This window comes from Amaranthus tricolor, chromosome 7 (genome assembly GCF_026212465.1).
Source record: "Amaranthus tricolor cultivar Red isolate AtriRed21 chromosome 7, ASM2621246v1, whole genome shotgun sequence".
Lineage (NCBI taxonomy): Eukaryota > Viridiplantae > Streptophyta > Magnoliopsida > Caryophyllales > Amaranthaceae > Amaranthus > Amaranthus tricolor.
Window position 1 is genome coordinate 18,097,789 of NC_080053.1, and position 15,005 is coordinate 18,112,793.

Below are 15,005 nucleotides of genomic sequence, written 5' to 3' on the forward strand. Positions count from 1 at the left end.
GTGTCTGTATTGTTACATCGTTGCTTCAAGGACCGACGTTAAAAATAAATCATAGTGTTAGTTTTGTTTTCAGTCGGCGTCATAAGTGTTTTTCAGGCTTTTGTTTTGAAATGTACTACATTCGACATCATATTCTTGGAAACTAACACCACAAGCCTGGTGCAACAAGTTATTTTTGTACGAGTGTGTCTTCAATCGTTGGTGGGTGGCTCGAAATGAGTGCTTAATTTTAATTATATGATTAAGCACAAGGAGGCTCGAAGAAGATTTGCTTGGATGAGTAAGTAGGATGCTTGGGCAAGCACACAAGTAGGGGAGCATTCTGAAAACTTTAAGATGGGGTTCTCGAACAAGTAATTGGTTTGAACAAAAGGAATGTAGAATTAGTATAAATTTATGGCTTTTTTTACCTTCATTATTCAATCAACTCCAATATATATACAAAGCTAACCCTAGAATTACCTTAACTTAGGCAACTAGAATTTTAGGAAATAAAATATAAAAGATAACAAGCAAAAAGATTCCTACTGTAACGGCCTGGTTTAAGTGACCCGGAAAATCATATGAAACATGATCCCGGTTCAATAACGGACACAAAAAAAAAATTCTTTTTTTTTTCACTCGGATCGTCAACGTTCCAACGGTAAAAGAATATGGTCAACGCAAGAAACAACGCCAAACAAAGAAAAAAAAAGTCAGCGGAAGTCTTTACATACAACTCGAGAGCCTACCGGCCTCTAGACTAGCTAAAAAGTTGTACGAAATAAAAAGAAAAACGTCATAAACTTTCGTTACATAAACCGAGTTATTTCGACTCATAAACTTATTACAAAATATATCTTAGTCTTGATGTTTACAGGTTCTAAGCTGAGTCCTCACTCCAGCCCCCACCTGCAATCAACCTACTGCACGTCGTATGACAACACGTAGCAGGTTCCAAAGAACAACCAATACACGTCAGAGACTTCATACTTATGTCAAACAGGTTGAATACAAGCATTGTGTTTATCCTAGCATGCATAGGCTCTAATATATATTCATAATTCAATAATTCCAACTTGTAATGTTGCCCGTCCTGTTCGGGTCGTTCAAGTATAAACCATTTATTTTTAGATAATTTCAACTTGTAACGTTACCCGTCCTGTTCGGGTCGTTCAAGTATAAATTCAAATATTTTTGGTGGAATACACTTGGGAGAGCTAAGTGCAAGGCAACCACCAACCGAAGACGTTGCCCGTCCTGTTCGAGTCGCCAAAGGCTAAAGTATGCATACCCCCATGGTGACCTTAATGATCCAAAACTGCCATGGGAACAATAATTATAATATTCCAAACAAATCGTTAACCCCCTTTGGGTAACATAACCAAACGTCAACCCCTTTGGGTGACAAACACATAAATTCTCAACTTTCACTTAACTATTTCATATTATTTGAGGTGTCTAATCCTTATGTGATTTACAATGCCTCGATTAGAAATGAAACAACATTACTTGCACAACCATATAAACAGTATGGTCTAAGCGTGTACCTTTAAGCACTGCAACAACAAAGTTCAAGCACGACAGAAATTTCGCCCTCTTATGAATCGAGGTCCTAAATAACACACACACAAAACGATCACGTATTAGGACGTGTTTACACATTTAATCCAGTCCATACGCCAAAATATCACTAAGACTAGATAATTTTAATTGTTTACATCCAAATCCCAATAGTTCCAAATTACAAATTCTGACCAGAAAGTTTAAAGGCCATTTCGGACAGATTAGAAAATTCAAATGAAAAATCCGACTTCGCCATTGCGCTTGGAACGCGTCAGTTACCTTGGGTACCAAATTTCATAATTTCTAACATCCATTTACTATTTTTAATTATTTTAAGCGTTTAACGAGTTTTTTTTTTTAAGAACACATCGGATACATAAACCAACAACGGAAACGACTAACGTTTTCCGAATCGGCACCAATACCGAGACTGCTGCTGCTGTCCGGAACTCTCATTACATTATTATTGTTGCTATTATTATTTTATATATATTTATACACAAAAACCTCATCATCAAAGAGACTTAAAACTTCACAAATTATGATAATTAAATTAAATACTTAATTCTCTTAACAAATTAAAATTTTGTAGAGAATCATAAAACAAAAATCATCCTTCTTGAATCAAGACATATATATATAAATACACAATCCCTCAAGCAAATCCAATTTTGCTAAAGGATTTATAACTTCATAGATGACTACACTACTTGATCCATACCATTTAAATTCCTACTAACAAATTGTAATTCTTTTAACAAATTAAACTTTGCTAAAGAATATAAATCAGAAACGTAACTCAATCCTTTTAACAAAATTGAAGTTTATTAAAGGATTAGTAGAGAAAATTATATATAAAAGAAAATATATTCAATCCTCCTAAAAGTCATAGGATATCATCATACATAAAATATATTTCACCTTAGAAATCTTATGAATAAAATTTATAAATAACAATTCAACTAAACTTACCCTTTGAACAAAAGATTGGATTGAACAACAAAGGTTTTTTTTTTCTTGAGAATGCCGAAACAAAAGGAACAAAGGAGAAAATTTTTTCAGAAATTTTTGTGGCTGCTGAAGCAAATTGGAGTGATTATGAAATCCAATGAGACTTAAGAATTAATAATGGGCAAATTAAAAACAAGACATAATTGTGCTATAAATCCCACTTATGAGAGGAGTTACAAAACTCCTCCCATGCACAACCGGCCACCCCTCTAAATTCCTCTTTATAATTTTTTTTAATTAATTAATTAATTAAGTAATTATTATATTATTGTTAAAACAAAAAATAAACGTCACGCGATAACATCATACGTGATAAAACTCGTTACCGTTAAAATTTAAACTTACTTCGTTTCTTATAATTAACCATGTAAAATAACATAATTCAATATTACTTATTTATTTTATTTTGTTATACTTTATTTTATTATATTTTATTTATTTTTTTTTAAACCCGATAAATTACGGGGTGTTACAGACTACCCCCCTTAAAAGAAGTTACGTCCTCGTAACTTGCATGGCAACGGAAAACGCAAAACACACATGATATCATAACACAACACTTGCAAAACGAAACTACCAACCAAAAGATTTATCATTCCTCGCGCGAAATTCTTATCGCCCTCTATTCCCCTTAAGAAGTTACGTCCCCATAACGCTACTAACCTGAAAAAGGTGAGGGTACTTTTCCCGCATGGAGTCTTCAGTTTCCATGTGGCCGCTTCGCGCTCGTGATTTGACCACAGGACCTTTACCATAGATATATCCTTTCGTCGAGTACTACGGACCTTCTTGTCCAAGATTCGAACTGGTTGCTCAGGGTAAGACAAGGATGCATCCAATTCTAATGGTTCAGGATCTAATACATGAGTGGCTGCGGCATGATACCGCTTTAGTTGAGACACATGGAATACATCATGTACCTTCTCTTAAGAGTTTGGAAGGGCTAACCGATAAGCCACTTTACCCACACGTTCCAAAACTTCATATGGCCCTATGAATCGAGGGCTCAACTTTCCACGAGCACCAAAACGTACTACTCCGCGCATGGGTGATACGCGAAGTAATACCTGCTCTCCCACGGTGAACTCTTCTAGCCGACGCTTCAAATCAGCGTAAGACTTTTGGCGATCCTGTGCCGCTTTCAAACAATCCCTTATCAATCTTACCTTCTCAGTCATCTGAAACAACAATTCAGGTCCCAAGGTTACCGCTTCGGTGAAATCGTCCCAATAAACTGGGCTACAACAACGACGTCCATACAAAGCCTCAAATGGAGCCATCTGTATAGATGCCTGATAACTGTTGTTGTAAGAAAATTCAACAAGATCCAAGTGTTCATCCCATGACCCTTGCCACTCCATGGCAATAGCGCGCAACATATCTTCCAATATTTGATTTGTTCGTTCTATCTGTCCATCCGTCTGCGGATGAAACGACGTACTATAAAGCAGCGTAGTACCCATTGCCTGTTGCAAGGTTTGCCAAAACTGTGACAGATACTGTGTGTCTCTATCGGACACAATAGTACGGGGTACACCGTGGAATCGCACGACATACTTAATGTAAGCTCGAGCCAATTGTTCCATTTCCCAACGACAGTTCATAGGGATGAAACGTGCTGATTTAGTCAAATGATCAACTATAACCCTTAACGCATCATTACCTGCTTTTGTTCGAGGTAAACCCACAACGAAATCCATAGAGATATCATCCCACATCCATACCGGTATCTCTAACGGTTGTAATAACCCTCCTGGTCTCTTATGCTCACTTTTAACCTTCTGACAGGTCAGGCAGCGTGAGACATATTCTGCAATATCCTTCTTCATCCCAGACCACCAAGACATTAACTTAAGATCTTGGTACATCTTGTCACCACCCGGATGGACTGAAAATTTCATACAAAGCGCTTCATCCAGGATACGTTCCTTCAAAGATTCCTCCCCCGTCGGTAAACACCAACGACCTTTGAACCTTAAGCTTCCATCATCATGGACAAGGAATCCCTCCGTTGTTCCTTCCCGTGCCTGCTCCTTTAACTTCAACAGTTTCGGGTCTTAACCTTGGGAATTCAAAATTTCTTCAAAGAACGAAGGTCGAATAGCCAAGGCATTCAGACATCTCTGTAGTTCCCCTTTACGTACCACTTCCAAGTTCAGTCTAGCGAAATCCCGATGCAACTCTTTAACTCTGTCCAAGGCAGACAGCGAGTGACTAGACTTCCTACTCAAAGCATCGGCCACCAAGTTCGCTCGTCCCTCATGATATATGAACTCCAGGTCATAATCTGTCATCAACTCTAACCACCGACGTTGTCGCATGTTTAAGTCAGGTTGTGTATAGAGATATTTCAGACTCTGATGATCAGTGTAGATCCTACACTTAACGCCATACAAGTAATGCCGCCATATCTTGAGAGCAAAAACTATAGCGGCTAACTCCAGATCATGGGTAGGGTAATTAACTTCATGTACTTTCAGTTGTCGTGATGCGTAAGCAATCATCTTACCGTCCTGCATCAGCACACAACCCAACCCTTTCTTCGATGCGTCACTGTATACAGTATAATCCATCTTAGGGTCAGGTAGAGTAAGAACAGGGGCCGTAGTTAACTTTTCCTTCAAAGTCATGAAGGCCTGTTCGCATTCATCAGTCCATTCGAACTTCTTCTCTTTCTTCATTAACGAAGTCATGGGCCCGAGCAATACGCGAGAAATCCTTAACAAAACGACGGTAATACCCGGCCAAGCCTAAGAAACTTCGTACCTCGGTGACGTTCTTGGGTGACGACCAACTTCAACTGCCTCTACCTTCACCGGATCCACCGAAATACCTTCCTTAGAAACAAAATGACCCAAAAATGATACCTTTTCCAACCAAAATTCACACTTTGACAATTTTGCGTACAACTTGTTTTCTTGCAGGGTTTGCAGGACAAATCGTAGATGTTTCTGATATTCATTTCGGTCCTTCGAATAGACCAATATGTCATCAATAAAGATAACGACAAATTTATCCAAGTACGCACTAAACACTTGGTTCATTAAGCACATGAATGCAGCTGGAGCATTTGTCAACCCAAACGGCATCACGGTGAACTTATAATGTCCATAACGTGTTCTGAAAGCGGTTGGATGTATATCCCCTTCAGCTATTCTTAGCTGATGATAACCCGATCTTAAGTCAATCTTTGAAAAGATCCCGGCTCTTCTCAATTGATCAAATAAGTCATCTATCCGGGGCAACGGGTATTTATTCTTAACTGTTACCTTGTTTAACTCTCTGTAGTCAATGCATAACCTCAAACTACCATCTTTCTTTCTCACGAACAGAACTGGAGCGCCCCAAGGTGAAACACTAGGTCGAATATAACCCTTATCCAACAATTCTTCAAGCTGGGACTTTAATTCCTCCATCTCCTTCGGAGCCATACGATAAGGGGCCTTATAAATCGGTCCAGTCCCAGGTACCAAGTCAATCGTGAAGTCAATTTCCCGTTGAGGTGGCATTCCGGGAATCTCGTCAGGAAAAACATCCAAAAATTCATTCACTACAGCAATATCCTTGGGATCCTCCTCTTTCTTTCCCCCCTGGCTGATATGACATAAGTACAAAGGGTGTCCTTGCCTCACAAGCCTTTGCAACTCTAAGGTCGACACCAAATTCGTCCTGGGCCCCCTGGGAAACTTCCTATATCTAACGCTTTCCTCTCGTGGTCCTTCCAACAAAACTCTCTGCTCTCTGCTCTCTGCATTCAATAGTGGCGTTATACCTTCCTAGCCAATCCATCCCCAAAATTACCTCTAAACCTTCCATATCTATCATATACAAGTCGCTAGGAAAGACAACTTTTCCTATCCTTAAGGGTACATCCCTATACAGTTTTTCACAACTGTACAATTTTCCCGATGGAACAGCCACCGTATAAGAAACTTTTTCAAAGGTTCCCAAATTCAATTCGTTTACTTTACTCTTTGCAAGAAATGAACATGTAGCTCCCGAATCAAATAATACATTCACAGCTATAGAATGAATGGCGAACGTACCTGTAACCACATCCGTCGCCTGGTCAGCTTCTCTTGCACTGGCCGCAGATACCTTTCCACTCTCCGGCTGTACATTATTTCCTCCCACTTGATTTCCCCCGCGATGCATTTCTGACCCTTCAACCCGGTTTCCATCTACCCGGCCTTGTCCCCCATAAAAAGGTCGCTGGAACCTCTGACCAGCATTACCACGATTTCCGTTCCCGTACTGCTGACTGGCTTGACTACCGGCGTTGTTTAAATTATGTTGCCGGTGTTGTCCACTCGGATGTTGACTTCCACCCCCTTTCTTTATGTAGCATTCCAACTCTCTATATCCCCTTTTGTGGCAAAAGTTACACTCGATCAAATTCCCGTCACAATCTTTTCCCGGATGATTTCTCTTGCACCTTCTACAGAAATACTTTCTTTCATTGCCATCTCGGTCCAGTAATGGCTTAGCAGGCTTCGCGTCACTCCTAAACCCTGAAGTCGTATTAGACCCGCCTCCCTAAAAATTTCCGAAATTTCTTGTTTTCTTCTGATAAAAGCCCGACAGATTCTCCAATGTCTGGCCAGAAACTTCTTTCCTCTTCTCAGGAACATTATCCTTCTCTTTTTCCTTCTCCTTCCTCAAAATATTCCCTATTTGAGACGCTCGCCTATACATCTGTTCCAGTGTGTTATATTGGTCACTTTCAATATGTTTTTGAATGTCGAAAGATAAACCTAGCTCAAAGCGTTGCATCTTTTTCTCCTCAGTGGGTACGTCATCAGGACAATACTTGAGGTACTCCATAAATTTGTGGTAATATTCATCAACAGTCATACCACCCATCTCTAATCGCGCAAACTCGTTCGATTTATCTTTCCTTACATGCAGCGGATAAAATTTCTCTTGCATGGCCCTTTTAAACAAATCCCAACCAAAATCCCCCTCAGCCTGCTCTAACAACCCCGAACTATTGTTTGTCCACCAGTAGTCGGCTTCTCCAACCAAATAAAAGGCAGCTTGATTGACTTTCAATTCTTCTGGGCACTCTACTACATCGAAAAGTTTGTCAAATTCTCTTAACCAAAGTTCCAGTTCTGACGGTTCCCCCTTACCATCGAAAGTCGAGGGTTTGCTCTGACTAATCCGTTTGCTCATTTCAGACGCTAATTCCGACACAGACCTCTCTCAGGGTGCGTTTACATTTGATAACGCTTTCACCAGATTTCTTAGCGTACGGCTAGCATCATTTCTAGACAGTCTCTTCCTAGAAATTGGAGGCATCTTCTGCAAGCGAAAGAAAGGTTCAAATCAAAGAATATCCTAAGATTCGAAACCTTTGGAGAAAGAACAAGGTTTTGCTTAAAATATTTAACAGTCGTTTACTTATTTGTTCATATATATATATATATATATATATATATATATATATATATATATATATATATATATATATGTATATATATATATATATATGTATATATATATATATATATATGTATATATATATATATATATATGTATATATATATATATATATATGTATATATATATATATATGTATATATATATATATATATATATGTATATATATATATGTATATATATATATATATATATATATATATATATATATATATATATATATATATATATGTATATATATATATATATATATATATATATATATATATATATATATATATATATATATATGTATATATATATATATATATATATATATATATATATGTATATATATATATATATATACATATATATATATATATATATATATATATATATATATATATATATGTATATATATGTATATATATATATATGTATATATGTATGTATATATATATATATGTATATATAGATATGTATATATGTATATATATATATATATATATATATATGTATATATATATATATATATGTATATATATATATATATATATATATATATATATATATATATATATATATATATATATGTATATATATATATATATATATATATATATATATGTATATATATATATATATATATGTATATATATATATATATATATATATGTATATATATATATATATATATATATATATATATATATATATATATATATATATATATATATATATATATATATGTATATATATATATATATATATATATATATATATATATATATATATATATATATGTATATATATATATATATATATATATATATATATATATATATATATATATATGTATATATATATATATATATATATATATGTATATATATATATATATATATGTATATATATATATATATATATGTATATATATATATATATATATATATATATATATATATATATATATGTATATATATATATATATATATATATATATATATATGTATATATATACATATATATATATATATATATATATATATATATATATATATATATATATATATATATATATATGTATGTATATATATATAAGTATTATTATTATTATTATTATTCTTTTTTTTCTTTTTTTCCAATCCGAAATACTTAAAAAGGAAATTACGTATGTAATGCATAAACTAATAACACCAAAAGAAACAGGAAACACACTTCAATATTTTATAGATATCCTTTGATACACCAAAATTGCCTCATGCAAGGGTTTACATTATTACTTTATTATTTATTTGTTTTAGAAGATACAACTTGAAAATAATTCAAAGAAAGATGCGAAAGCAAAAAGAACATTTAGTGCCAAGCATCCCAAGTTTCAGCACCCTCATCGTAACTTGCTATGTCGAAGTCCTCATCATCTCCGTCTTCTCCAGAATCGGAGCTGGAATTCGAGTACGATTTTTCCAATTCACTACTACTATCTCTGGGGCTACTTATTCGTAAATCATCCACCTTCTCTTCAGGATCTTCCTCATCTGTCCACCCCCTATCAAACCCAACCTCAAAGCCATATAAGTCGTAATGCGATCCCTAGTTCTCTCTCTCATCATCGCTGGAAATCTCTATATAAGTAGGTGGTTCCCGATTAGGCTCCCACATTTCAACATCACTCTCCGACTGAGCCTCGGTTTCTACTAGTGGGGGATCAGGCAGGACCCGCTCCCTCAACGGTTCCATGGTCACATCGGTGCCGTCCGATATTGGAGGCTCGCCCTTCTTCTCAGGTTCTACACTTTTCCTAGATTCAGACAAACGGTGTAACCTATTTAGGTCCAAATCTAAATCATAACATACTCTATCAGCTTTTGTCTTAACCATAAGCATCCTCTCCCTATAATCTCGAATACTTTCACCACTTCTTAGTTTCCATATATCAGCATTGGAGACTTCTCTCCAGGCAGTCTCTGGGTCAAACATTGGTACCTCCCTCGCTTCACTGGGGGTGTGTGAGTCCATAGGTGTTTTTTCCTTATTCATATTCTTGAACATATACACATAACGAAAAGGAATCAAGTAAGAAAATTGATAACTGAGGACACCTAAAACACTATATAATCTTAATGGTCCAGAACCAGCTACATCACAACAAAAACATTCAACTTTTTTTTTTTTAACACATTCGACCATTCCCCAGCTCTCTTTCCTAAGGTCTGATATTCCTTTAGCTCCTAGGGAACGTTGGCTCTGATACCAATTATAACGGCCCGGTTTAAGTGACCTGGAAAATCATATGAAACATGATCTCGGTTCACAAACGGACACAAAAAAAAAAATTCTTTTTTTTCACTCGGATCGTCAACGTTCCAACGATAAAGGAATATGGTCAACGCAAGAAACAACGCCAAACAAAGAAAAAAAAGTCAGCGGAAGTCTTTACATACAACTCGAGAGCCTACCGGCCTCTAGACTAGCTAAAAAGTTGTACGAAATAAAAAGAAAAACGTCATAAACTTTCGTTACATAAACCGAGTTATTTCGACTCATAAACTTATTAAAAAATATATCTTAGTCTTGATGTTTACGGGTTCTAAGCTGAGTCCTCACTCCAGCCCCCACCTGCAATCAACCTACTGTACGTCGTATGACAACACGTAGCAGGTTCAAAAGAACAACCAATACACGTCAGAGACTTCATACTTATGTCAAACAGGCAAGCATTGTGTTTATCCTAGCATGCATAGGCTCTAACCCGATAGCTTGAATAACCGATCTCTAACCGAACTGTGACTAACCGATTCGACCCGAGTGTGACCCGTTGTAACACACAGCCGAAAAATAACCGATCCGAAATGCAATCGAACCGAATAACACCGGTCCGAAACCGACCCGATCAACCGAATGAACACCTCTAATTGCATAGTTACATTCCATGTTTCACTATTGTGGACAATGGAAGTCATCATCTGAGGGCCGCTCACACCTCACCCACTCCTATTCTGCATTATACTCGTTGCATCCTGGGGTTTGGTTGTTTTCATATATTGAATGATTTTTTATTTTTTTTTCATTTTATCATATTTTTCTTCAAAACCAGTAAAGCTGGAACATGCGAATGGTAAAGCTTTATGGTGTTGATCTATAATTCTATCACTTTGGTACTCTTTTGATCTTGGGTTTTGATTTGCAGCATTTTGATTGACCACTGAAATTTATGTTTATGATGGCACAGCTGGGCAACACACAAAAACGCGTTGGGTGTTTGCATGGGGGCCACATTTGGGCATACCGTCTGTACATCATTGGCCGTAGTGGGAGGAAGCATGTTGGCGTCCAAGATCTCGCAACGCACAGTGGCCACGGTTGGTGGCTTCCTCTTTTTGGGATTCTCACTATCGTCATACTTCTATCCTCCACTATAGAACAGAACTGAAGTTTTCACCAGCACTTTTTTGTATTAGTATGCTAACCATTTAGCCCCCATAGCCATAGCTCATCCAATAATTTTTCCTTTCTTTCTCTACTTGAGGGTTTTAAAATTTTAGCATGTAAAGAATAGAAGTTCTTCAAATCTATATATGATATGAAGTGAGAAATCTGTTAATTGTGGAATAATGGTGGAACCAGTTCAGATGCTTGTTGGATCTTGTGCTGGATCCTGGATCCTGGAATCAGGATTGCTCAAATGAATTTTATGTGAATCAGTCAATGGTTGTTGTATAGTTACATGGAAGTAAGAAGTATAGTGAACTGAATGGACAAAGGAAATATTTAATGAAATACTGTATTTCCGTGGATTCAGAGTTAATGTCTAATTTAGTTGTTAAACACTATTTACATTTTGCTTTTAATTTGTATATAATTTTTAATTTAAATGTTTAAATATAGTCAAGTACGATCTTATTTGATTCGAATCAATGTTAAGATTATTAATATCAACTTTTTTATAAATTTGATTCGAATCAATGTTAAGATTATTAATATCAACTTTTTTATAAATTTTAGTTATGCACAATTAGAGATGTTATGAATTGAATTAGTGTATTGATAAATGTGGAAAAAACAAACATGATATTTACACTGAATTGGAGAAAGTATTTCATTTTCTATATAAACTTGTTTAAATCTCTAATTTTTGTTTAAATCTAAATTTAGATGAGAGCTATATAATAATATTTTATTATGCCTTACTAGTATCGAGCTTAATTCTAATCAAGTTTAAATTTGTCCATTCAAATGTAATAGTCGATATAAACATTTAGGAAAATGTAGCTTTTATAGTATGCTGAATATAATTGCTGAATTAAAATAGACAAAACAAATTTATATATTTAAGAAGTTAACCTCAAATGGCTAATATTGCTATTATAACCGCAAGTCCTTCTTTTTCAGGGAGACCTTGATCGGTGTCCTGCTTGCGTTGTTAGTCTTTCTCCCTCTAGATCTCCCCTTTCTCTTTATCTTTTTACTAATATTTTTACTAATAGTTATATAACTATTTTTCTTAATTTCCGTAAACATTTCTTTTATGAACAATTTTAAAAAACAAACATAATTTAACTTTAAAAAAACTAGTTAATATAATAAATAATTAATATAGTAAAAGAGCATAGAGAAGATAAATAAAGTATTTCCTTGAATATACAACAATCTTGTTCCATCGTCAGATCAGAATATAAGTTTAGGTCCTTACAAACACAAAAACATATAATTCATGAACCCAAAACACGTACTCAATCACTTGAAGACGTAAGGAAGGTCAAGAACGTACAAAAGAAAGTAAGCCCAAATAACACCAGAAATACCACCAAAGAAAAATCCACCAGTGAACTTAGCCCACCCATCAGCGGTTTGAAGCTGATCAGCCACCTTCTTCCGACCAGTCAACGTCAAAGACGGAGCGATTGACGGTTCTCCTTCCTTGAAGGTTGCAATTCCGTACATAGTTAAGCATATGCTTAGGATTATTACAAGTCCTGCTGCACCCAAGCTTCCTGCTATTCCTTTGTACTCTGTGTTTCTTAATGGGCCTGTCATTACAAATGGGCCTACTAGAAGGTACCCATGGGCTAACCCAACTTCGACTCCTCGTAGAAGTGGGTTGACTGCTGTCCTGTAGCCTGGAAGGTTGGAAAGGTACCATGCTACCAATGGGCTTGATGTAACTGGGGTTTCAAGCCCACCAATGAATGGGTCTCCGTTTAGTGGTTGAACTACTTGATAATTTCTCTATCAAAGTTCAACAACAAACAAACAAACGGCAATATTGTTACTTTTACTTGTTTAACAGAGCTACTTAAATGTAATGTTCTATAAATAATCCAACATATAATTTACCTAGAAAATTTAGGGTATAACAACTTTTTTAACATCTTGATTTTCCATTCAAAACCCTTTATCTAATTAAATTAAATAATATAAAAGCAGAAAGAATTTCTAACATATATTTTATCTTAAACTTAAACAACAGTTAACTTTAAGTATCAATTTACTCGAACCGTCAATATAATGCATATTGTTACAAACGAATTATTCCAAACATATCTAGCTATCTAACTAAACAATTCTTTTGAAGGTTGTTTTCTCTTCACATTAAAACAATTTTATTCCGTAAATTTAGGCCTAAATTGATAATAAATTCAATTCAATTCAATTATCACGTATCACAAAATAAAATCCTAGACTATTAGTTAATATATGTCTTATTTTGAGATGATACACGTCAAATAACAACATCAAAACTTCATTCGTAAAATAACGATATTAAAATACGTGCTTTAAACATAATAACAATATTAAACAATATAAGATCAATCTACTAAGTAAAATTTAGACACCATGTAAATAATATAATATCAGTTAATCTTAATCGTTAAAAACTCAAAAAAAAAAAAAGAATATCAAGAAAAATCAAATAACAATTAATATATACCTTTTCGGATTGAACAGCCTTGATAATAAAAGGAGTCCTCCTAAAAGTAGGGGAACCTCTCAAGGCAGGGCCAGAAATACCCTTAGGAATGACAAGAGATCTAGTTGTAAAACCACTCTTTAATTGGCTAGCCATTGGTGATGTTGTAGCAGCCATTTTTAGCCCCCTTAATGATTCTATTCACAAATGTAAAAATAATTTGAGATCAGCGTAGTAGAAGAATGTTGCAACTAATAATAGTAAGTTAAAGATTTGGAGTGAGAGAAAGCTAAAGACAGGTTATCCTTGGAACTAGGATTTCATGGTTGTGGGTTAATTGCCTTGATTTCTTATTGGGTGACTCATGAGTGGTGGATCCTACCTTATCCAATCTCATCTTCACAAATAGATATTCCAAATAGTTCTTCCGTTCCACTATGCTTGCTACAATTGACTTTTTACGTAATCTAATGTGCTATTTTGATAATTTATATGTTGAAATATACACATTTAAAAATTATAAAAACTTAATATTACGAAAGTATGCGATTAAACGATTCAAACAAAATCCTACTTGACTATATTTTTTCTTACGGATTAACCGCAATATATAAAATATGTTTGACGATAAATAGTGTCAAAAATTATTATGTAGCCGGTAACATACCACATATTTCCATTATTTTTGCATTTTTTTGTTATGAGTACTTGGGAGTCCATGATTGAATAAAGAAATATACTATAAATGAAACAACCCGGACACTAAATTATTTAATTTTAGAGCTCTAATACAATTTAAGGTCTACGCGCACAATCAAGAGAACACATTAATTTAAGTTAGTGGAATACATAGTACTAGAGCTACTTCATGAAAGTATTGAACAATATATTAAGTCAACCAAACAAAACAATATAAATATATGTCTTATGAAAGAAAGTCTTAGTACATAACGGTTATTTGTGAGGTTAACAAATCATCCTAACACTCCCACCCTTTTTTTTCAATACTCTTTCTGACTCTAACTTCTACTTCCTGGTTTTTCACCTTTGAGTTTTCTCTCTTCTAAGCTTAATTTTTTTTGTTCAACATAAGAGCTTGAGTTGTCTTCTTTTT

At 34.7% G+C, this 15,005-nt stretch overlaps 2 protein-coding genes across 2 annotated transcripts; both read right to left on the reverse strand.

Moving 5' to 3' along the window:
- Positions 1–6,252: 6,252 nt before the first annotated feature.
- LOC130818575 (uncharacterized) lies at positions 6,253–7,731 on the reverse strand. The gene is made up of 5 exons (XM_057684739.1): positions 7,689–7,731; positions 7,351–7,568; positions 7,165–7,251; positions 6,599–7,092; positions 6,253–6,448 (listed from the first exon to the last, which is right to left on the reverse strand). The coding sequence occupies exons 1-5, from the start codon at positions 7,729–7,731 to the stop codon at positions 6,253–6,255; spliced, it is 1,038 nt and encodes a 345-aa protein (XP_057540722.1).
- A 4,846-nt stretch (positions 7,732–12,577) lies between these two features.
- On the reverse strand, positions 12,578–14,335 carry LOC130817883 (photosystem I reaction center subunit XI, chloroplastic). The gene is made up of 2 exons (XM_057683847.1): positions 13,913–14,335; positions 12,578–13,209 (listed from the first exon to the last, which is right to left on the reverse strand). The coding sequence occupies exons 1-2, from the start codon at positions 14,066–14,068 to the stop codon at positions 12,718–12,720; spliced, it is 648 nt and encodes a 215-aa protein (XP_057539830.1). The 5' UTR covers positions 14,069–14,335; the 3' UTR covers positions 12,578–12,717.
- Between the last annotated feature and the right edge of the window lie 670 nt (positions 14,336–15,005).

Excerpts from the sequence above, each read along its gene's own strand:
- LOC130817883 (XM_057683847.1), bottom strand. The coding sequence starts at position 14,068 with ATGGCTGCTACAACATCACCAATGGCTAGCCAATTAAAGAGTGGTTTT. Across the intron at positions 13,210-13,912 it reads AGGCTGTTCAATCCGAAAAG|AGAAATTATCAAGTAGTTCA; the intron begins GTATATATTAAT and ends GAACTTTGATAG.
- LOC130818575 (XM_057684739.1), bottom strand. The coding sequence starts at position 7,731 with ATGAGCAAACGGATTAGTCAGAGCAAACCCTCGACTTTCGATG. Across the intron at positions 7,569-7,688 it reads CAAACCCTCGACTTTCGATG|CCGACTACTGGTGGACAAAC; the intron begins GTAAGGGGGAAC and ends TGGTTGGAGAAG. Across the intron at positions 7,252-7,350 it reads TCAAGTATTGTCCTGATGAC|ATGTATAGGCGAGCGTCTCA; the intron begins GTACCCACTGAG and ends ACACTGGAACAG.